At 42.8% G+C, this 23,317-nt stretch overlaps 1 protein-coding gene across 1 annotated transcript in view; it reads right to left on the reverse strand.

Moving 5' to 3' along the window:
• The window catches only part of GABRA3 (gamma-aminobutyric acid type A receptor subunit alpha3), a 240,973-nt gene that overhangs the window by 17,326 nt on the left and 200,330 nt on the right, over positions 1-23,317 (reverse strand). The window contains exon 8 of the mRNA XM_005888785.2: positions 2,790-2,942. Within this exon, the coding sequence (XP_005888847.1) occupies positions 2,790-2,942 (153 nt within the window). The remainder of the gene's footprint in view (positions 1-2,789; positions 2,943-23,317) is intronic.

Raw genomic sequence — 23,317 nt, forward strand, 5'->3', positions numbered from 1 at the left:
AAGCCCATGGACTGCAACCCACCAGGGTCCTCTGTCCATGGGATTTCCCAGGCAAGAATACTGGAGTGGGTAGCCATTCCCTTCTACTGGGGATCTTCCTGACCAGGGATCGAACCCATGTCTCCTGCAGTGGCAGGTGGATTCTTCACTGCTGAGCCACCTGGGATGCCCCAGTCTTGAATACCTACACTAGAAGTAGGAAGTCCTGAGTTCTACTACTTACTGGTTTTGTATCTTGGGAAATTTCCTTAATATCTCCTTGCCTTCGTTCTTCCCATCTATATAAATATTCCCTACAGTCTCCTCCAGAATTTTGATGATGCAGTTGTGTACCCAAATCCATCCAGAATTTAGTAAGAAGGAATAGTCAGAACCTCTTTCTAAGTGTTGGATTCCTCAAGAAGATGGAGAGTGTGACCCTTATGAGCCTGGGTCAAGTAGGGTATGGAACGTAGTCCTAATGGGGTGAGATATGTTATATCAAAAAGCAAGCAGATGAGGCCTATTAACTATTAACTCTACCCAGAGAGTCAGCCATGTGTGCTGCAGTCTCTGGAGCCTCCTTTCATATCTTGATTCTTTGAATACCTTACTTACACATTTACTATATAAGTCAAAATCCAGACTGGCAAAAACTTAATACAGTTTCAACAAAGAGACCCTAAAGGAGCACCTTTACACAAACTGAGCAGAGAATTGTCAAGGCTGATTAGTGACAAGACAATTTAAGCTCTGTCAGGAACAAGCCATACAGCTAGGACCTCATAACAAAATCTGAATTTGTAGCCTGGTAAGCTCTGAGAATGGATCTAAAGCTCAGTAATCCTCTGATCACACCGAGCAAGTGATTCATGGAACAAACAAGTTATCTAATTTATGGTTATCAGCAAATGCAATTGTCCACACTGGTACATTGTTAACAGTGCCAAAGCACGGATCAAGAGAACCATACTGCAACACAAGTGTTTAGGTACCATATCTCAGTGGAGATGTTTAGAACTCTAGCCTCCAAGGCTTAATTAAAACTGTCATCTTGTGAAGAGTTCTTAGCTAGTCAGAGCTGGTAGGGCCCTCAATCAAGCATCTGGTGTACTTCATGGATGGAAAAAGAGGTTTGGCATTTTAAAAGATCCAGGCCTGCCACCCAGGGCTTCTCTTTTAAGACTCTTCTACAAAGCTGTTCTGTGCCTGCCCTCTTCCTTCCTCTGAGTACTTCTAAAAGTCTAGTATGCTTCTTTGATAATGTATGTCTGTCCCACCCAACTAAAGTTGCTAGAGATAATGCAAGATAATCTCCCCATCTCAAAATTCTTAACTTAGAACAAATCTGTAAAGTCCTTTTGTCATATAATGTAACATTCACAAATTCCAGAGATTAGAATATAGGTATCACTAGGGACCATTATTAAGCCTACCACAATCCTAGTTCTAACCCTTAATTTCACTCAAGCTAAAAGCCTTTCTTGTGTAACCTTAAAACTCAAACTCTTATCTACCAAGATAAGTAGTCCATCCATCGATCCATTTTCCTGCTACAACAGTACCAGCTCATGTTATTAACATTCCAGTTTTCAGTTCCTTCTTCCATTTGGGCCACTGAGTGTTTGATTTATGAGCTCAGATATTAAAAAAGAATGTTTTCTATGTTCTATCTGTTTTTTTTTTAAGGATTTTGTACAGGAAGATTTTTTTCAAGGTATCTAGTTTGCAACATTTCCAAAAATTGGGCAAATATAATCTACTCCTATATAGATTATGCACCCCTCAACTTCATTAGAGCTGTTCTTTTCAAATCACTAGCAACCAAGCATATCATGATCCCAAATATAGTTTTTATCTGCATTTTACCTAAACACACAGAATTCACCCCAGTTGATTATTCCCTGCTTCTTGAATGCTCGCCTCTTTTGATTTCCATGATATCACACCGTTTCTCATTTTTTTCTTACTTTACAGATTATTTCTCTTTCTTTCTCCACTACTGTCTCCTCTTCTACCTGACCTAAAATGCTTCTTCTTTCTGAAATATCATTTATTCTTTAATTACACAGTATAGCTTCAATATCTCTGTAGGAAATACTGGCCTTCTTTGGGAATACTCAGTATATCAAAGTATGTGAATACAATTTAGTGGATTAAGAGTCAATTAATGTTTATCTCCTAAAAAAAATCTTACAATGAGAAAAACGTACAGAAAACAGTTTATGTGCTTTAAGTCTCTCATGGAAAAGTGCTAAAGTTATGCAAATCTCTTCCTAGACAACAGTCAATTCATAGTGAAAAAAATTTCTCTAATTATAGGTATTCTTGTAAAAACCTTCCAACTTTGTAGCTCTTACTGAATATCAGACAATTCATACTTTGAAAAAGGCTAGAGAGGAAGCAGCAAAGTCAGATGGTCATATAAAAAGCTGGGTTATTAAAAAGCCCCAATCTACTTCTCTGTCTTCAGCTTAGTTTCTCCCCTTCCCTTTCTCCAGCTCTGCCCACTAATTTCCTCTCTATTTCACTGAAAGTTCCATCCCTCTCCAGCTCTGGAAGCAAACCTGACTGAGATAGGAAGCATTTCAGTAAACCTTAATGTTCCAATACTCTTCTTATTCCCACTTTTAATAATTCAGTTGCTGAACATACCAAGGTATGATGACTTAGTTACTAATGCTAGGCTCAGGTGTTTCTCCCATTCACTACAGTAATGATTCTTCTACCATCCTTACCCCTACTCTGACTGTTCATCATAACACTTTGCAAATGTCCCCCGACCCTATTCTTCATAAAACAACACTCACCAAAGACCGTGCGGGCAGGGACAGACTCTCTGTTGAGCCAGAAAGACACTTGTGACAGGATGACAGTCATGATACATGGCAAGTAGGTCTGGATCACAAAGTAGCCAATTTTTCGCTTGAGGTGGAAGTGGGTTGTCATGACGACATATTCTCCTAGAGAGTAAAAATTAGACATTATTGCAGTCAAACATTGTTGGATCAAGGTGGGCCCCAATTCAGTTCACAAAGCTCCTTAACCTTATACTCAGAATAAGACATTCCAGTACCTCGCAGGTCCACGTAACCAGATCTCTTTAATAATCATGAAGAAGTACAGAGGTGGGTTTTTGTTTTTGTTTTTTGGTGAAAATGTTACCAAACACAAATCCATGTGACCAACACACAGTGAGGCCAAACAATACTAAAATGTCAGAACTTGGCACAAAGAAAGGTTTCTTGCAGGGCCATGCAAGGAGATGAGTGGCTTATGCCCTAAAAACCTTGAACTCCCAGAAAGCTTTCAGCAAAGCCCTTTTATAGGAAAGGTGAGGGATGGCCATGGTTTGTTGTTACAAACTTCTTGTTGTCAGATCCTTTGTTCTTGAGCTGAAGTCACAATCAGGTCACCATGTTCCTGTAAACCTTCACCAAAACAAATGTTATTCTCTGTTCTAACAAAAACAGGCAAGGTCCCAAGGTCAACCTTCACCCGTCAAGCTCCAGGCCTGGCTAAGAGGAAGGGGTCACTGCATGGATCGGTTACTGTGCCCAGAAGCATTCATCCAGCCCCCAGTGTGCATCCTCTTGCTAGTACCCTGACCCAGCTGAAGAGGCAGATCTCAGCTGGAGGCGCCCTCAGGACCAAGTCTTCAGACCCTGCCCAGCCATCATCACCGAGGGAGCCAAAATGCACAGGACTGAACTGGCCCTCAAACTTTTTATTTAAACTGAAGGGAATCTGAGAACTCCATGGACTGCAACCTATGAAGACACTGCCACCATTAGGCTGCAGACAGGGGAAGAGGTTTATGGCTGCTTTGAGGCCTGGGCTTGGAAAATGGGTATCTGTAGCGATGACTTGGAGCTCTGTAGGACACAGCCCTCTGCCTGTCCCCAGGGGGCCCCCAGCTCACCCACTGGCCTGAGGCTGAAGTGCCTGGAGGGCCTGGAAAGAAGGCCAAGATCCGCCTTTCACTGTATTCTCTGCCACAAGGACACCTGCAAGCTGACTACTGGCTGAGCAGGCTCTCTAAACACCCTGGTAAAGGTCTCATGCTAATGGCTGTGTGCCTGTCCTGCTCCTGTTACATCCTAGAAGGGCACTGTAGGGGCCTGGATGACAGCTGAACTGAGGGGTCTGCACCATCCAATAGCAGGTGCCTGGTGTGTGAGTGAGCAGAGGCTAGCATCTCCGGCCCCAAATCCAGACACTTGTATTGAGGTGGAGGGAAAATCTGGGGGAGGTATCACATCCTAGATCCTAGTAGGGTAGCCCCAGCTGGCCCATCTGTCCAGGCATGTACTGTCCCACCTAGCAGAGGGTTTGATAGGAGCAGGCAGATCAGGCAGCTGCAATATTGCCTCTGGGGCCATTTCCTCATTCCCTTCCTGACCTCAGGAGGGCAAATGGCCTTGCTTCCTGGTCTCCCCTCACTGTTGGAGGTGCCCCTACTGCACGTGCAGTGGAGCCTACATGCATCTGACCCAATAAACCCTGCTAGAGCATGACCACTTCTATTACAAGGTCATGATGTTCTAGCTGAAGCATTTTCAACTGGCCTTTCATGCCAGCAGAGGGTCTCCTCAATTCATGGTCAAGAGCAGAGCCATATCCACTGATCTGCTGGTCTACCTGTCAGTGAGTCTGCCTCTACCTGTCTTGGTGATCTGCAACAACTCAGACTTGCCCAAGGCAAGAAGGTGCAATGTATGTGTGCACACCTCATGTTTCCACAGCACACTACTCTGCCAGGCCTTGCTGGCAACTGCCTGGGCGAAGGCACAGAGCACACAAACGAGCTTGTCTCACTCCCTTGGCATTCTTATCCAGGTCTGTATCTTTAAATAATACCTTTAACTTTGATAACTCCCAAATGTGTATTTTCTGCCTGGGCTTCCTACTTGTTATGGTTGTGGGTTGAATTGTGTCTCCTAGAAATATATGAAGTCATAAACCTGAATGCCTCAAAATGTGACTTTCTTTAGAAAGAGGCATGCTGCAGATATAGCTAGTTAAAATAAGTTCATACCGGAGTAGGATGGACGTGATCTACTATGATTGACGCTCTCTTATAAAAAGAAAGACACAAAGGGAAATATGTGATGACAGAGGCAGAGATTGTAATAGGGGTGAGGCAGACACGAGCTATAGCAGCCCCACTCAGCCACTGGTATGCACCACAGTGGGTCCCTCCCCCTTCCCCTCTTCTATATATAAGGAGCCCAAATTTGGACTGATGGAAAATGGTTCTTTTGAGACGCTACTCTGCCATTTTCTTGGTCTGCTAGCTTTTCTATTAAAGTCATTCCTTGCTCCAACAACTCATCTCCAGATTGATTGGCCTATTGTGCAGCGAGCAGAACAATCTTAGGCTCAGTAACAAATTTTTGGTGAAACCACCCAGGAGCCTTGATACTTGTGACCAACCAGCCCTGCTTGGGGAATTTTAGCATAAGGCCCTAGCAGCTGCCAGAACCATTTGTCCTGAGGATCTTCTCTTCAAAATTCCCTAGAGCGGCACTGGGTGCCTCAGAGCTTGGCCATTGGAGCAAAGAATCAACGTTTGGGAACCGACAGGCTTGATTGGTAGGGTGAGTTGCTCAGGTATGTACAACTGGAAACATCTTCCCTTCTCAATTTATGTTTTTTTCCTTAAAGGAAAAGCCCATTTGTTCATGGTACCCTTTTGGAGAGGGCAGTTGTTCGAGGGCTTCCCAGGTGGTACAGAAGTAAAGAATCTGCCTGCCAATGTAGGAGATGAGAGTTTGATCCCTGGGTCAGGAAGATCCCCTGGAGAAGGAAGTGGCACCCCACTCCAGTATTCTTGCCTGGAAAATCCCATGGATAAAGGAGACTGGTAGGCAACAGTCTATGGGGTTGCAAAGAGTTGGACACAACTGAGTGACTCAGCATGCATGCACACATGAATTGTTGAACCCTATCTGATTTTTGAACCATTTCTTTCCATTTTGTTTTGTGTTCACTTGCTTTTGTTTTGTATTTGTTTGTTCCTGTTCTGCCCTCATTCACGATGGACCCTATTTGTGCCTCTGGCATTGGAATTTGCTTGTCCTTTTTGTGTTTTGTTGTTCTTGAACTTATAAATATGGGAAATACTCCATCTGTCCCTAAGAAAAGCCCTTTGGGATGTACCTTAAGTAAATGGGCAAAAAATAGTTGTGAGCCTATGACTAAGGAACAGATGATATTCTATTGTCATAGTGTGCGGTCCCAATATGTTAGAATCAGGAGAGCTATGGCCTTTGAATGGCTCACTTAATTATACAGTCTTGCAATTAGAATTGTTTTGTGAAAGAGCAGGTGAAAATGATGAGATTCTATATGGAGAAGCATTTATGCTATTGCATTAAGAGGAAAAGCAGTCAAATGGCTACTGCCTTATGGTACAGTGGTCTGAAGGGAAAACCTGTTCTCCGAGAGGGAGAGGGAGAAAGCAAGAGTGAGGACATGCTATTTCAAAACTTAAAACCCCCTCCGACCAACCCAGCTCCCCCATTGGCCGAGCAGGATGCACTAACATACGCACTGTCTCCTGTCTCCCCTACTTATGAGAATCAATTAGAAGTTTCTATGTTAACCTCCAGGTCACAGGAGCCTGGTTTGTTATCACCATCTAAGAACTGACAGGGCACCCAATTTGGACTGGGAGCCACTTCTGGAGCAGGGCAATCTTCTTTGTGCACATATCCTATAGGAGGCCTTAATGCAGATGGCCAAAGAGCTGGGTTTCCATGGATGCACAAGCCATTCTCAACTTCAGATTTGTTTAGTTGGAAAAAACCATAACCCTACATACTGAGAGGACCCCCTCCATATGACTGAACTTTTCACTTCTATCTTTGTCATTCACCATCCCTCTTGGGCAGACATTCACATTTGTATGAAGTTGATGCTTACTGGGGATGAAAGGAGGATGCTCACTGACAAGGCTAGAGAGGAAGCATAGCAGCTTCATCTAGCAGATCCAGAGTGGAACTTCAGAAGCAAGTCTGGCAGTTCCTATTGCTGAACCTGACTGGGATCTTAACATTGGAGAAGTGACACACCTAAAGCATTCTAGGAAGTGTATCTTAGCAGCTCTTTGAAAGGGAGTACCTAAGCAAAAGACCTTAAAATAAATTCAGGAGATACACCAAAAACCCTATAAGGATCTGTTAGGGGAAGCACACTGACTGAAACCGCCCACCCTGGCCAGGCACCATAGTAACCATTTGCATGAGGTGCTTTATGACAGGAGATCCTGATAAGGAATACGAAACTAATAAGCCACCACCAACCGGAAGAGTTCGGGAAAGGTCAAAAGGAGACACAGGGTGTCCATCTACTTCCCAGAATCCTGCTCACTAGCATCCATCTTGGCTGAGCGATGTGTGCACCACCAGGAAAGACTGAATTAGCATGATTGGCCAAAGACCACCCTGAAACTAATCCTATCACCATAAGAAAGACCCAAGACTGCGAGCCACTGGCAGAGCTGTTCTCCTGGGTTCCCTTACCCTACTGCTCTCCACCTGGGTGCCCTTCCCAATAAAATCTCTTGCTTTGTCAGCACGTGTCTCCTCGGACAATTCTTTTCCGAGTGTTAGACAAGAGCCCAATTTCAGGCCCTGGAAGGGGTCCCCCTTCCTGCAACAGATCCATCACAGTTTCTAGAAACAATTTTTCAAGCTTATAGGTGCTACATTGATACAGACCCTGAGGTGTCCAAAAATATGAGAATGGTAAATATGGCCTTCATTGGGCAAAATGCTTCAGACACAAGAAGAAAATTACAAACGTTAGATCGTGCATCTGGAATGAACTCTTATCAATTATTGCTTATCAATATTGCTTTTAAAGAGTTGAATAACACGGAACAAAGAGAGAACTAAGATGATCAAGATGGAATGCCACTTTCCTGGCAGCAGCACTAGATTTCTGGAAGGCAAGTATCCTGAAGAGAGAGATAAGCCACCACTGTGGAAGGAACAATGTACTTAGTGCAAGTAGGAAGGGCTTTTGAAAACAGATTGCCCTAGGCTAAGGAATAAGAAGGAAAACAATAAAAGAAAGACAGGTGCCTCTCCTCTGGTAGAAAGAGAGGAACACTCTAATGAAGAATGAAGAGGCCTGGGGTCTCCCTTGGACCCGAGGCATCCAATTCTAATTTCCCCACAGGAGCCCCAAGTAACTTTGACAATGGGAGACAAGTTGATTGACTTTCTGATACATCTGCGAATGGAGCATACTCTGTGGTAAACATCAAAGTAGCATAGAAAACATCTCAGTCCATCCCGATCATGTGTTTCTGGAGAAGTGCAAAATTATTCTTTCTTACAACCTCTAGAATGCCAGTTAGGGGACCTTACCCTGAAACACAGGCTTCCCAATTGGTGCAAGTACAAAGAACCTGCCTGTCAATGCAGGAGACAGAAGAGACCCAGGTTCAGTCCCTGGGTTGGAAAGATTCCCTGGAGGAGGGCATGGCAATCCGCTGTAGCATTCTTGCCTGGAGAATCCCATGCATAGAGGAGCCTGGTGGGCTACAGTCCATAGGGTCACAAAGAGTTGGACATGACCAAAGCAACTTAGAATGCATGCACGAACCCTGAAACACAGTTTCCTGTATATGCCAGAGTGTCCAATCCCTCTTTTGGGCTGAGATCTCCTTTGTAAATTAAATGCTCAAGTAACTTATCAGGACAGTTTGACGTCAGGGTCCCACTAGAACACACCATAAGCCTGCAGATGGCAGTCACAGATGGCCCAGAAAAGGAGACTGAGCTTTTACCTCTGAAGTCTATGGAAAGGTAAGACAAGAAGTGTGGGCTAATGGCACCCCAGAGAAGGCCCCAAAATGCATGGCCAACATTAAGAAGTGATGCTGGGACACCTAATCTAATACAATACTCTCTGAGACAAGAGGCTCAAAAGGGAATTCAGCCAATTCTTGAAAAGTTTTTGAAAACAGGAGTGATTAAACCTTGCAGGTTCCTGTATAATACCCCTATCCTCCCAGTCAAAAAGTCCAACTCAAAGGGTATCACTTTGTCCAAGACTTGAGAGCTATTAGTGAAATAGTTCAAGATTTACACCCTGTGGTACCCAATCCATATACTCTGCTCACAACTATTCTGGGAGAATACAGTTGGTTCTCAGTTTGGGACTTGAAGGATGAATTTTTCTGCATTCCTATTGCAGAAGAATCATAGCAGCTTTTTGCTTTTGAATGGCAGGACCCCGAAACACAAATAATCCGACAGTATTTTTGTGCAGTCCTGCCTCAAGGATTTAAGAATTCTTTTACCTTGTTTGAGGAAATGTTGGCAAGGGACCTTAGAAACTTAATATTGGATGAAGGACTCATACTCCAATATGTGGATGACTTGCTCATAGCAAATCCTACTTATGACAAGTGTCTACAAAATACCATCAGAACCCTGAACTATTTGGCCAGTTGTGGATATAAGGTTTCCCAGAAAAAAGTCCAAATATGTAAGCAACAAAGTCAAGTATCTAGGTCTTGACATTTCCAAAGGACAGGGAGGTCTTGCCTGATAGAAGATGGGCAATTGCAGGCTTGAGAACACCCAAGACTCATAGACAACATAGAGGTTTTCTGGGAATGGCAGGGCTCTGTTGGATTTGGATCCCAAACTATGGGGTCATAGGGAATCCCCTTTATGGGGCACTGAAGGGATATGATCTTCAGTCCCTTACTTGGACGAGAGTGCCAAACAGCTTTTGCGACATTAAGAGCAAAGTTTCAGCTCTGGCTTTGGGACTACTGGATCTAAAGAAACCTTTCAAACTGTATGTACATGAGAGAAAAGGCATAAGCCTTGGGGTGCTAATCCAAACCCTGGGGAATATCCCCAGACTGCTTGCCTACTTCTCAAAACAACTAGAACAGACTGTCAAGAGGTGACCTCCTTGCCTTCAAGCTGTGGCAGCTAGTTGTGACATACTTCAAGAAGCTGAGAACTTTACCCTGGGGCAACCCACCACTGTGTATGTTCCTCATCATGTCCTCACTTTGCTGGAATAGAAAGGAGGTTATTGGCTGACTTCTGGGAAAATGGGAACGTACCAAGCCATTCTACTGGACAATCCTAATGTGAGAATTCAAGTCACTTCAGCCCTAAAGCCAGCCATATTGCTGCGGATTGATGCTGCCCAATCCTCGCGCATGACTGCCTACACACCATCGAGCTAGTGTACTCCAGCAGACTGGACTTAATGGCCCAACCCTTGGCTCAGCTGGATGTGGAACTGTTCACCAACACAAGCAGCTTTGTGGACAAAGGTAGGCGATGCACTGGGTATGCAGTGGTAACCCTCACAGAGACTATGGAAACAGAAGCCCTGCCCCCAGGGAGCTCAGCTCAGAAGGCAGAAATCAAGATCCTAACAAGGGCCCTGCTCCTTACTAAAGAGAAACAAGAAAATATATACACAGACTCTTGCTATGCATCTTCTGTAGTGCATGCTCACGGGGCAATCTGGAAATAAAGTGGGCTCCTCACTTCGAACAATAAAGACCTAAAACATGCTCCTGAAATTCTGTTACTATTAGAAGCAGTCCATAAGCCTTCACAAGTGGCCATAAAGCACTGCCAAGGCCACCATAAGGGTGAGACTCATATAATAAAGGGAATTGGTTAGCTGACCAAGCTGCAAAGAAAGCAAGCCATGATAAGGTCACCCCTTCCACAGACTGGCTTGTCAAAATACCACCCAGCATATTCAGAAAAGGACGAGGAGAGGGCCAATGAGTGGGTTTCACTCTTGACCATAACTCACCTGATTGGAAATGTAATGCACAAGGAAGAATTGTTTTGATCCCTGTCACTTTCCTGGACACTGTGCTGCAGCAGCACATTCATGACAGCACCCATTATGGGACAGATGCCAAGTTACAGTGGATTTGGAAACATATAATGGAACCTCACCTACAAAGGACCATCTAGCAAGTCACTCAGAATTGTATGATTTGTGCTAAAATTAACCCCAAAACCTCTTTCAGACAGCCTCAGATGGGGACCCAGAACAAAGGAACTTGCCCCACTGAGGTCTAGCAAATAGATTTTATTCAAATGCCTCAAATTGTAGGAAACTTCAGAACCTGCTGGTATGTGTGGACACCATTTAAGGATGGGTGGAAGCCTATCCTACCCAGACAGAAAAGGCCTCTGAAGTGGTTAAAGTCCTCCTTAAGGAAATTATTCCCTGCTTTGGACTACTTAATATCCTCCAAAGTGATAACAGGCCTGCTTTTGTCTCTAGCATAACCCAACAAGTGTCTAAAACACTGAACTGATTGGAAGTTACATTCATCCTGGGGATCAGAAACAACATGAGAAACTGAGAAACTGAATCATACATTAAAAAGGAGCATTGCTAAAATATGTCAAGACATTAACTCACTTATACAGGAGGAGGTAACCAATACCATCCCCCCAAAAAAGAAATGCAAGGCAAAATGGTTATCTCAGGAGGCCTTACAAATAGCTTAGAAAAGAGGAGAAGCAAGAGGCAAAGGAGAAAGGGAAAGATAGAACCAACTGAATGCAGAGTTCCAGAGAATAGCAACAAGAGATAAGAAAGCCTTCTTAAGTGAATAATGCAAAGAAATAGAGGAAAACAATAGAATGGGAAAGACTAGAGAGCTCTTCAAGAAAATTAGAGATACCAAGGGAACATTTCATGCAAAGATGGGCACAATAATGGATAGAAATGGTAAGGATCTACAGAAGCAGAAGAGATTAAGAAGAAGTGGCAAGAATATACAGAAGAACTGTATAAAAAAGAACTTAATGACCCAGATAACTATGATGGTGTGGTCACTCACCTAGAGCCAGATATCCTGTAGTGTGAACTCACATGGGCCTTAGGAAGCATTACTATGAGCAAAGCTAGTGCGGGTGATAGAATTCCACCTGAGCTATTCAAAACCCTAAAAGATGATGCTGTTAAAGTGACACACTCAATATGTCAGCAAATTTGGAAAACTCATCAGGGGACATAGGACTGGAAAAGGTCAGTTTTCATTCCAATCCCAACGAAAGGCAATGCCGATGAATGTTCAAACTACCATATAATTGCACTCATCTCACACGCTAGCTTGGAGAAGGAAATGGCAACCCACTCCAGTATTCTTGCCTGGAGAATCCCAGGGACAGAGGAGCCTAGTGGGCTGCTGTCTATGGGGTCACACATAGTCGGACATGACTGAAGCGACTTAGCAGCAGTAGTAGCACACACTAGCAAAGTAATGCTCAAAATCCTTCAAACTAGACTTCAACAGTATGTGAACTGAGAAATTCCAGATGTATAAGCTGGACTTAGAAAAGACAGAGGAATCAGAGGTCAAATCGCGAACACCCCCTGGATCATACAAAAAGGAAGAGAATTCCAGGAAAACATTTACTTCTGCTTCATTGACTATGCTGGACTGTGTGGATCACAACAAACTGTGGAAAATTAAGAGATGGGAATTGCAGACCACCTTACCTGCCTCCTGAGAAACCTGTAGACAGGTCAGGAAGCAACAGTTAGGACCAGAGATGGAACAACAGACTGGTTCAAAATTGGGAAAGGAGTATGACAAGGCTGTATATTATCACCCTGCTTATTTAACTTATATGCAGATTACATTATGCGAAATGCTGGCTGGGCGAAGCACAAGCTGGAATCAGGACTGCCGGGAGAAACATCAATAACCTCAGATATGCAGATGACAGAACCCTTATGGCAGAAAGAAAAGAAGAACTAAAGAGCCTCTTGATGAAAGTGAAAGAGGAGAGTGAAAAAGCTGGTTTAAAACTCAACATCCCAAAAACAAAGATCATGACATTCAATTCCATCACTTCATGGCAAATAGATGGGGAAAAAGTGGAAACAGTGGCAGATTTTCTTTTCTTGGGCTCCAAAATCACTGCAGACAGTGAACTGCAGCAGTGAAATTAAGACACTTGCTCCTTGGAAGAAAAGCTATGACAAACCTTGACAACATATTAAAAAGCAGAGAAATCATTTTACTGACAAAGATCCATAGAGTCAAAGCTATGGTTTTTCCAGTAGTCATGTATGGCTGTGAGAGCTGGACCATAAAGAAGGCTGAGTGCCAAAGAATCGATGCTTTTGAACTGTGGTGTTGGAGAAGACTTTTGAGAGTCCCTTGGACTGCAAGGACATCCAACCAGTCAATCTTAAAGGAAGTCAACCCTGACTATTCATTGGAAGGACTGATGCTGAAGCTCTGTACTTTTTCCACCGGATGCAAAGAGCTGAATTTTTGGAAAAGACCCTGAAGCTGGGCAAGACTGAGGGCAGGAGGAGAAGGAAGAGAGAAAGGATGAGATGGTTGGATGGCATCACTGACTCAAAGGACATGAGTTTGAGCAAACTTGGGAGGGCAGGAAAGCTTGGTGAGTTACAGTCCATTGCGGTAGCAAATAGTAGGACACAGGTGAGCAACTGAACAACAAGGCCTTTCCAGCTGCCATGCTACCGATCAGAGCGGCTCCCAGAAACAGGCTTAATTTAAGCCATTTTGAAATCTTCTATAGTTTGCCATTCCAGGTGTCTGCCCAGGTGTGAGAATCTATAAATGCTGTGAAAGATCTCACAGTTTTAACTGTTCAGGTATTTGCTTCCAGCAGGTCTGCCTATCCAATAGAAATAGCCTTACATCCTTTCCCACCTGGAGACGGAATCCTCCTTAAAACGTGGAGAGAACAGCGGCCACAGCACCAGCTGACTGCAAGGTGGACAGGACCACACATGGTATTATTCACCATGCATTCGTCTGTCAAGTTAGCTGAAGTAAAGCCATGGATATATCACACTGCTTAAAGTAGCCTCACTGTCATTAGAAAATGACTCAACTCCTGAGAAGCCAGAGAGCAATGGGTTTATGAACCCTTAGAAGGGTTAAGGTTGCTCTTCAGAAAGTTTATGTGTTGAGATTAAAATCTGATTGTAGAAGGAATGTCATCAGGTTCAAATAGTTGTAGATAAAGAGAATTGTATTGCTTACCAAAAATTTTAAGAAATATTCCCAACCTGACACTGATCAATTCCATTTCACAATCACTCCCGCATCTCCCCTTTTCAGTGAGAGATAGCCAGAAATATCACCACCCCTTTTCCTACAAGACTGTGGAATGGACACTGACAGTGGGGAAATGTAATATGGGCTAGGCAGGTGCAGGCTACAGCAGCCCCACTCAGCTCTTGGTCAGCACTGCAGTGGGTCCCTCCCCCAAGCAAGCCACTGTTAGTGAGCAACTGTCAACCAGCCAACATTAGTGGTCCTGCTGAGCCATGGGTTGGTGCCACAGTGAGCTCCTCCCCATCTTCTGTATAAAAGGAGCCCAAATTTGAACAGAGGGAATTCAGACTTTGTTTTGGGGGGCTCCAAAATCACTGCAGATGGTGACTGTAGCCATGAAATTAAAAGAGGCTTGCTCCTTGGAAGAAAAGTTATGACCAACCTAGACAGCATATTAAAGAGCAAAGACATTACTTTGCCAACAAAGGTCTGTCTAGTCAAAGCTATGGTTTTTCCAGTGGTCATGTATGGATGTGAGAGTTGGACTATAAAGAAAACTGAGCACTGAAGAATTGATGCTTTTGAATTGTGGTGTTGGAGAAAACTCTTGAGAGTCCCTTGGACTGCAAGGAGATCCAACCAGTCCACCCTAAAGGAAATCATTCCTGAATGCTCATTGGAAGGACGGATGCTGAAGCTGAAACTCCAATACTTTGGCCACCTGCTGCAAAGAACTGACTCACTGGAAAAGACCCTGATGCTGGGAAAAATTGAAGGCAGGAGGAGAAGGAGACGACAGAGGATGAGATGGTTGGATGGTATCATTGACTCAATGGACATGAGTTTGAGCGAGCTCTGGGAGTTGGTGATGGACAGGGAAGCCTGTGTGCTGCAGTCCATGGGGTCACAAAGAGTCAGACATGACTCAGCGACTGAACTGATAATGCTCTACACCTATATATTTCATTACCCATTAGACATCACCATTTGGGGACCTAATAGGTATCTTGACCTAATATGTCCAAATCTTACTCTTATTCTCTCCATTTCCTTTGCCCTCCAAAATATCTCCTCCAACAGATTTCCTATCTCAGTAAATGGTAACTCTCAGAAGCATGGATCAAAATGCTTCAGAATCTTTAACATCATCGATTGCTCCCTCTTCCTCCCTCATGCATGTTTCTATGTGTGCATGCACAAATGTAGACACAGATTCAGATACATTGATAGTTCTTTCTTCAAAATATATTAATATTTATAATTTGACCACTTCCCACCACTTCTGCTGTTACCATTCTGGACTAAGCTACCATCATCTCTTTCTTAGAGTCTGTAATAGCTTTCTAACTTGACTTGCTTATGTACTTGTCCCCTTAAATGTATTCCCAGAGTTGCAGCCAAAATGAATCTATTAAAATGTAAGTCAGACTCAGTCTCTCTTTTGCTGAAGACTCTCCAAGTTTCCCATCTCTCAAAGAGTAAAATCCAAACTTCTCCAAAGAGCCTCCAAATGTCTATGCAATCTGATTATTTCTACCTTTCTTGTTAGGCTTCTTATTTTTCACCTCTCTGTCTCTCCACCCTCATTTAGTTTCAGCATGTCTCCCAAATGAGGTAATTTCCCACTTTCCTACCTCACCCACTCCCTTGTACCTAAGCCTAGAAAGAACCATCTGGTCAGCCAAAGCTCAATATGCAATCCATACTGTGTGTGTGTTCACTTTCTAGCTTGTTTATGTGAACATGAAAAATATAAGTATGCTTATTTTTAATTTAGCAAAGAATTTTCATACCAAATTATAGAATTTCTTCAGTATAACATTGGAGTTTCTTTTCTTTCTCTCTGCCTCTTTTTCAATCTTTTTATTTCTTTGTTCCCTACCCCCTCCCACTCTCTCCTTATTCTCTCCCTCTCTCCTATCTGTATACATTTCTACTGCTTTCTTTCCCTGTACTCTGTTCACTCTTTCTCTCAGCTGGTGAAGCACTGAAGATTTATTTTTAACAACAGTTGGACTTTGACTAGCTTGGGGAATTTCCTCCTTCTGCATGTTAGTCTCATATCTCTAAATTCCTTCCTGTCTGTTAATCCTACATCTGATCATGTAAAATACTTAACATTTATAAATAATACATATTATAGGTTTTATATAAGTTATACTGTGTAGAGCTGAAATGAAAGCAAGTGGGCTTTTCAAAAACTTACCAAATTAGCCATTATTTTATATAACTGAATATATTTTTTAAAATATATTCTCATTTTCTATTCTTTCTTTCAATTTCTTTCAGAGAAATTGTCTCTCTTCCAAAGAAGCAAAGAGGGTGACTTAAGATCAGTAAGGTGGTGGAATATGACAGTCCCGGCTTTAGAACCCTGTCATAAAAATGTGGTTTAGCAGCTAACCACGGAAAAGAACACATCTGTGAAAATCCCAGATCCAAGAAATAAAGCTGAAGCAGCACTCCCTCCCACCAACCCCTGGCATGAAAAGCAAGAAAAGCCACATTAGAAGGATAACAGAAGTGGTATCAGTTTTTGCTTTCTTCCCTCCCCCAGGCCAGCTCAGTTGCAGCACCTAAGAGGGTACCTTTGAATCTATGGTTTCTCCAGTGGGGAAATGAGAACCCAAGGCAGATACCGAGCTTTCCTGGTTGTTCCCCAGAGGCCCACTTCTGCCATGTGTCATGGGAAGGCTCTGGGAACTGCAAGACCAGATCATTTCAGGTCAGCTTGCACAAGGGGATGTAGTATAACTTACAGCCAACAGTGAGCAAACCTTGGAGGTGGTACTAGGACCCCTGCCAGTAACATCTCCTCGTCAAAAGTACAGTCAGCAGTCTAATCTCACCTGCAAGGGAACCCAACCTTTGAGAGCAGCATCTGAGAGAACCCAACCTCTGAGCACTAGCCCCTAGCTCTGGCAAACAGACTAGAACACACAGAGGCTCCACCCAACAGTGAAGCTCACTGCCAACAGTGAAACTCCAGCAGATCCCTCTATCAGCAGCAACCAGCCAGGAAAAAAGGCCACGCCCCCTGGTGCCTGTTGCCACACTGCAACAAAATGGCGACCTCAGCAGTTGATCGCCTCTGTAGCTATGCAGTAGTGGGGTTTTGGCGCCCCCGTCCACAAACTGGACATGCCCTTTGGTGTCAGTGGCCTCCCATGCCAAAATCGTGACCTCAGGGCTTAACTGTCTCTCTGGCTAAGCAACTGTGGTGTTTTGGTGTCCCAACCACAAAGTGGTGTCTATGAATTGGTCAAAACACCTGCTGCACTGCTCTTATTTTCTAATTTATCTTCACTTACCTATGTTCCATGTCTAAATAAATAATATACACAATAACAGTAATAAAATTTTTTCTAACAAACTTCAAATTTCTAGGAAAGATGCAAAACTAAGATCATACATTCAAATGTTCCTCTTAGAATATTAATGTAAAAGTTGCAAACAAGGGAAAATGAAATCAGGGCTGAAGTAGGGAGCGGTGTGAAGAACTGGCCAGAGAGTTTGACAAATTTAAGTTATTTATTTAATTCATGCTTGACTTTGGAACAAAGAAGGGTCCTCGACTTAGAATTACTGCATGTTGGACTTCCATGGTGGCACTGTGGATAAGAACCCGCCTGCCAAATCAGAGGATATGGTTTCTCTCTCTGGTCCAGGAACATTCCACATGCTATGGAGCAACTAAGCCATGTGCCACTGCTGAGTCGGTGCTCTAGAGCCTGTGAGCCACAACTACTGAGCCTGTGGGCTGCAACTACTGAGCCCATGTGCTGCAACTACTGAAGCCTGCACACCTAGAGACTGTGATGATAATAAGAGAAGCCACCACAAGGAGAAGCCCATATAACACAACAAAGAGCAGCCCCTGCTCTCCACACCTAGAGTGTAAAGTGAAAGGGAAGTTGCTCAGTCGTGTCCAACTCTTTGCAACCCCGTGGACTGTAGCCTACCAGGCTTCTCTGTCCATGGGATTCTCCAGGCAGGAATACTGGAGTGGGTTACCATTTCCTTCTCCAGGGGATTCTTCCTGATCCAGGGATCGAACCCAGGTCTCCAGCATTGGAGGCAGACGCTTTAACCTCTGAGCCACCAGGGAAGCCCACATACAAATATATATCCTATAGTCTTTTATGGTTTTGTATTTGCCTTTTTTACTCAATGATATATCTTGTAGATATTCCCATAGAACTTCCTCATTCCTTCTTACACCTGCATATTATTGGAGTTTACAAATGAATTTTAACATTAAATCATCTCTTCATTGATGTACTCTATATCGTGTTTTCAAAACTAATTTGTGACTATAATCTAGTATCTGAAATAACCCTATTTGCAAATAAGGTCATATTTGGAGGTACTGGGGGTAATACCTTTGGGGGACACATAATTCAATCCATAAAATCTGCATTGCCAAGAGTGAAGGGAAACTGGCATGCTCATACACTGATAATGAGAGCATGAATTGTTTAACCTTTTAGAATGGCAATTTGTCAATATGTATTAAAAAATTTTTAATGTGTCTACTTTCTGAAATAGCAATCTCAATATTCTGTTTTGATCCTAGGCAGGTAATTACATAGGAACAAAATTCTGTGGCAGATCAGGTGGTATGATATTCCCATCTCTTTCAGAATTTTCCACAGTTTATTGTGATCCACACAGTCAAAGGCTTTGGTATAGTAAGTAAAGCAGAAATAGATGACCTGCTTCTTGAGAAACCTGTATGCAGGTCAGGAAACAACAGTTAGAACTGGACATGGAACAACAGACAGGTTCCAAATAGGAAAAGGAGTACATCAAGGCTGTATATTGTCACCCTGCTTATTTAACTTCTTTGCAGAGTACATCATGAGAAACACTGGGCTGGAAGAAGCACAAGCTGGAATCAAGATTGCCGGGAGAGATATCAATAACCTCAGATATCCAGATGAACCACCCATATGGCAGAAAGTGAAGAACTAAAGAGCCTCTTGATGAAAGGGAAAGAGGAGAGTGAAAAAGTTGGCTTAAAGCTCAACATTCAGAAAACGAAGATCATGGCATCTGGTCCCATCACTTCATGGCAAATAGATGGCAAAACAGTGGAAACAGTGGCTGAGTTTATTTTTCTGGGCTGCAAAATCACTGCAGATGGTGATTGCAGCCATGAAATTAAAAGACGCTTACTCCTTGGAAGGAAAGTTATGACCAACCTAGATAGCATATTAAAAAGCAGAGACACTACTTTGCCAACAAAGGTCCATCTAGTCAAGGCTATGGTTTTTCCTGTGGTCATGTATGGATGTGAGAGTTGGACTGTGAAGAAGGCTGAGCACTGAAGAATTGATGCTTTTGAACTGCAGTGTTGGAGAAGACTCTTGAGAGTCCCTTGGACTGCAAGGAGATCCAACCAGTCCATTCTGAAGGAGATCAGCCCTGGGTGTTCATTGGAAGGAGTGATGCTGAAGCTGAAACTCCAGTACTTTGGCCACCTGATGTGAAGAGCTGACTCATCTGAAAAGACCCTGATGCTGGGAAAGATTGAGGGCAGGAGGAGAAGGGGATGACAGAGGATGAGATGGCTGGATGGCATCACCGACTCAATGGACATGGGTTTGGGTAGACTCAGGGAGTTGGTGATGGACAGGGAGGCCTGGCGTGCTGCAGTTCATGGGGTCACAAAGAGTCAGACATGACTGAGTGACTGAACTGAACTGAAAATTCTATGTGGAAAAAGAAGGTCTTTGCAGTGTTGTTTATAGCATTAAAATAGAAAATAATTATAAATAATTTGTTAAATGAATTATGATCCACAAGTATGAAGCCATTAAGATGAAGATATCATTGAATTTCATAATGAAATGCTACATTTCCCACTGATAGCAACATTTGTCATTGTCAAGAATGCTGGCTATGGCCTCAGAGGATGGCATTTTCTTTTTAGAGTAACTAAAACAGATAATAAATAATATATGTCTATTGTGATTATTAAAATATTATTACTAACTACTTACAGCTAACAACAAAATACAAATGTTGGTGAGGATGTGTGGAAATGGTAACCCTCATGCACTCTTGGTGGGAATGTAAATTGGTGCAGCTACTATGGAAAACAGTATCAAGTTTCCTCAAAAAATTGAAAATGGAACTACCATATGATCCAGCAATTTCACTTACTGATCTGAAGAAAATAAGAACAGTAACTTAAAAAGATATATACTCCCCCATCTTCACTGCAGCATTATTTACAATAGCCAAGACATGGAAGCAACCTAAGTTTCCATCCATGGATGAATGGATAAAGAAGATGTGATATATAGATATACAATGGAATATTATTCAGCCACAAAAAGAAGGAAATTTTTGCCATTTGAGACAACATGCAATGACCTTGGGTACATTATGCTAAGTGAAACAAGTCAGACAGAGAAAGACAGATATTGTATCTCACTTATATGTGGAACCCAAAAAACAAAACAAAAAAATCAAGCTCACGGATACAAAGATTAGATTGGTGGTTGCCAGAACCCAAGGGTAGGTGTTAGGTGAAATGGGTGAAGGGAATCAGAAGGTACAAACTTCCAGTTATAAAATAAATAAGTCTTTAGGGTGTTATGTTCATCATGGAGACTATAATTACTACTACTATAAATACTCTACTGCATATGTAAAAGTTATTGAGAGTATATCTTAAAAGTTCTCAGTGTAAGAAAAAATTCTGTAACTATGTATGGTGATGGATATTAACTAGACTTGCTGTGGTGATCATTTCACAGCACAGACAAATATTGAATCATTATGCTGTACATTTGAAACTAATATGTCAATTATATCTGAAAAAATATTACTAGCTTGTGTGTACATTTTACTTGAATCATGTACTTAGTGACAAGAAAACAAGCCTACAATATAAAGTTACATAAAAAACAGCTTGTAAGACAGTATCAATATTATGGTCCCATTAATATAAAGATATATTTATGATTAAAAATGCAAACAGAACCTTCTTAAAGGTTACACACCAAACTGTATAATAATCAGTTAATGCACTAAATTCCTCTAAAAAGTTTTTTTCTAGATGGAATTTAAGAATATTTTAATTTACATTTTTTGCTTCTCTGACATTTCTAATTTTTCTATTATGAACGTGCATTGCCTGTGTGATAAAGGCTAAACAAATAGTGGTTTAATGAAATAAGATGGGACTGCTGAAATGGCTAATGATGGGTCTCAAAAGGTGATATCAGGTGAGCAGTACCAAGGAGGGATGGAGAAGTCAGGAGAATGAACAGATGTTGTAGCCCCAGGAACTCTCTCCATTCTGCTGGGTGGACCTCTGGGGTGCCTGGGATGCCCTTGGTCTTTAGGGGCTTGCCTTGCTGTGCTGGGATGCACAGAGCCTTCATCAGGAGCCTGGGTACTCTCTGCCCACAGGCTGTGGTGGGAAGAAGTGGGGCGACTGATCTCAGAGAGGAGGTTGGTTGCAGCAGCAGGAGCACCCCAGAGCAGGAGGTAACTTCCGTCCAAAAATGAAAGCATCACAGTAGGACAATGAAAGTACACTTTGCACATGCAGGCAGTGAAGGTCCTCCTCCCTCCCTCTGCTTGGGGAGAGCTAGACTAGCCAGGCGGAGACTTCCCTCCCACCTTCACAGAACAACTGACCTTCTCCAAAAGGTCATGTTCTCACAAACCTCTAGTCTTTTGAAACTCAGTGTTACCATTCTCAAGAATAGCCTTTTTCCACACCAAATTCTGAATCTCTAAATCCTGTTGTCCTTTGCATGCGTGCATGCTCAGTCACTTCAGTTTCGTCCAACTCTTTGTGACCCTATGGACTGTAGCCCACCAGGCTCCTCTTTCCATAGCATTCTCCAAGCAAGAATACTAGAGTGGGTTGATATGCCCTCCTCCAGGGGATCTTCCTGACCCAGGAATTGAACCAGTGTCTCCTGCGTCTCGTGCATTGCAGGAGGATTCTTTACCCACTGAGCCACCTGGGAAGTCCCCTGTTGTCCTTTAATTCTTTTCAAATATTGCTTTTTTTAGGTTGCCTCCCCTGGTCCGAGGATGGAGGGAGAACAAAACACAGACATGCTGTAACACCACAAGGAGATGGAACAGCAGTGTCCAGCTAATGAAAAAAAGGACAAGAGTATCCTACTTTGTAATTTCCATGGAGACAAGTGTTGAAAGTTCCCACCCTTTTATGTAAAAAGTACTGTAAGACATGTAGGCTCCTAAGATATACTCCATTTTGCCAAATACCCTAAAGTTAGTTGGGATTCAGGGTGTCTCCTTCCTAAGGCTCCTACAACTGGTAAGTTTCTAAATAGACATGACTTAAGCCTTAGAAAGCATCACTATGAACAAAGCTAGTGGAGGTGATGAAATTCCAGTTGAGCTCTTTCCAATCCTGAAAGATGATTCTGTGAAAGTGCTGTACTCAATATGCGAGCAAATTTGGAAAACTCAACAGTGGCCACAGGACTGGAAAGGGTCAGTTTTCATTCCAATCCCAAAGAAAGGCAATGTCAAAGAATGCTCAAACTACCGCATAATTGCACTCATCTCATATGCTAGTAAAGTGATGCTCAAAATTCTCCAAGCCAGTCTTCAGCAATACGTGAACCGTGAACTTCCAGATGTTCAAGCTGGTTTTAGAAAAGGCAGAGGAACCAGAGATCAAATGGCCAATATCCGGTAGATCATGGAAAAAGCAAGAGAGTTCCAGAAAAACATCTATTTCTGCTTTATTGACTAGGCCAAAGCCTTTGACTGTGTGGATCACAGGAAACTGTGGAAAATTCTGAAAGAGATGGGAATACCAGACCACCTGACCTGCCTCTTGAAAAATCTGTAGGCAGGTCAGGAGGCAACAGTTAGAACTGGACATGGAACAACAGACTGGTTCCAAATAGGAAAAGGAGTACGTCAAGGATATATATTGTCACCCTGCTTATTTAACTTCTATGCAGAGTACATCATGAGAAACGCTGGGCTGGAAGAAGCACAAGCTGGAATCAAGATTGCCAGGAGAAATATCAATAACCTCAGATATGCAGATGACACCACCCTTATGGCAGAAAGTGAAGAGGAACTAAAAAGCCTCTTGATGAAAGTGAAAGTGGAGAGTGAAAAAGTTGGCTTAAAGCTCAACATTAAGAAAACGAAGATCATGGCATCTGGTCCTATCACTTCATGGGAAATAGATGGGGAAACAGTGGAAACAGTGTCAAACTTTATTTTTGGGGGCTCCAAAATCACTACAGATGGTGACTG

Source organism: Bos mutus, chromosome X (genome assembly GCF_027580195.1).
Source record: "Bos mutus isolate GX-2022 chromosome X, NWIPB_WYAK_1.1, whole genome shotgun sequence".
Classification (NCBI taxonomy): Eukaryota; Metazoa; Chordata; class Mammalia; order Artiodactyla; family Bovidae; genus Bos; species Bos mutus.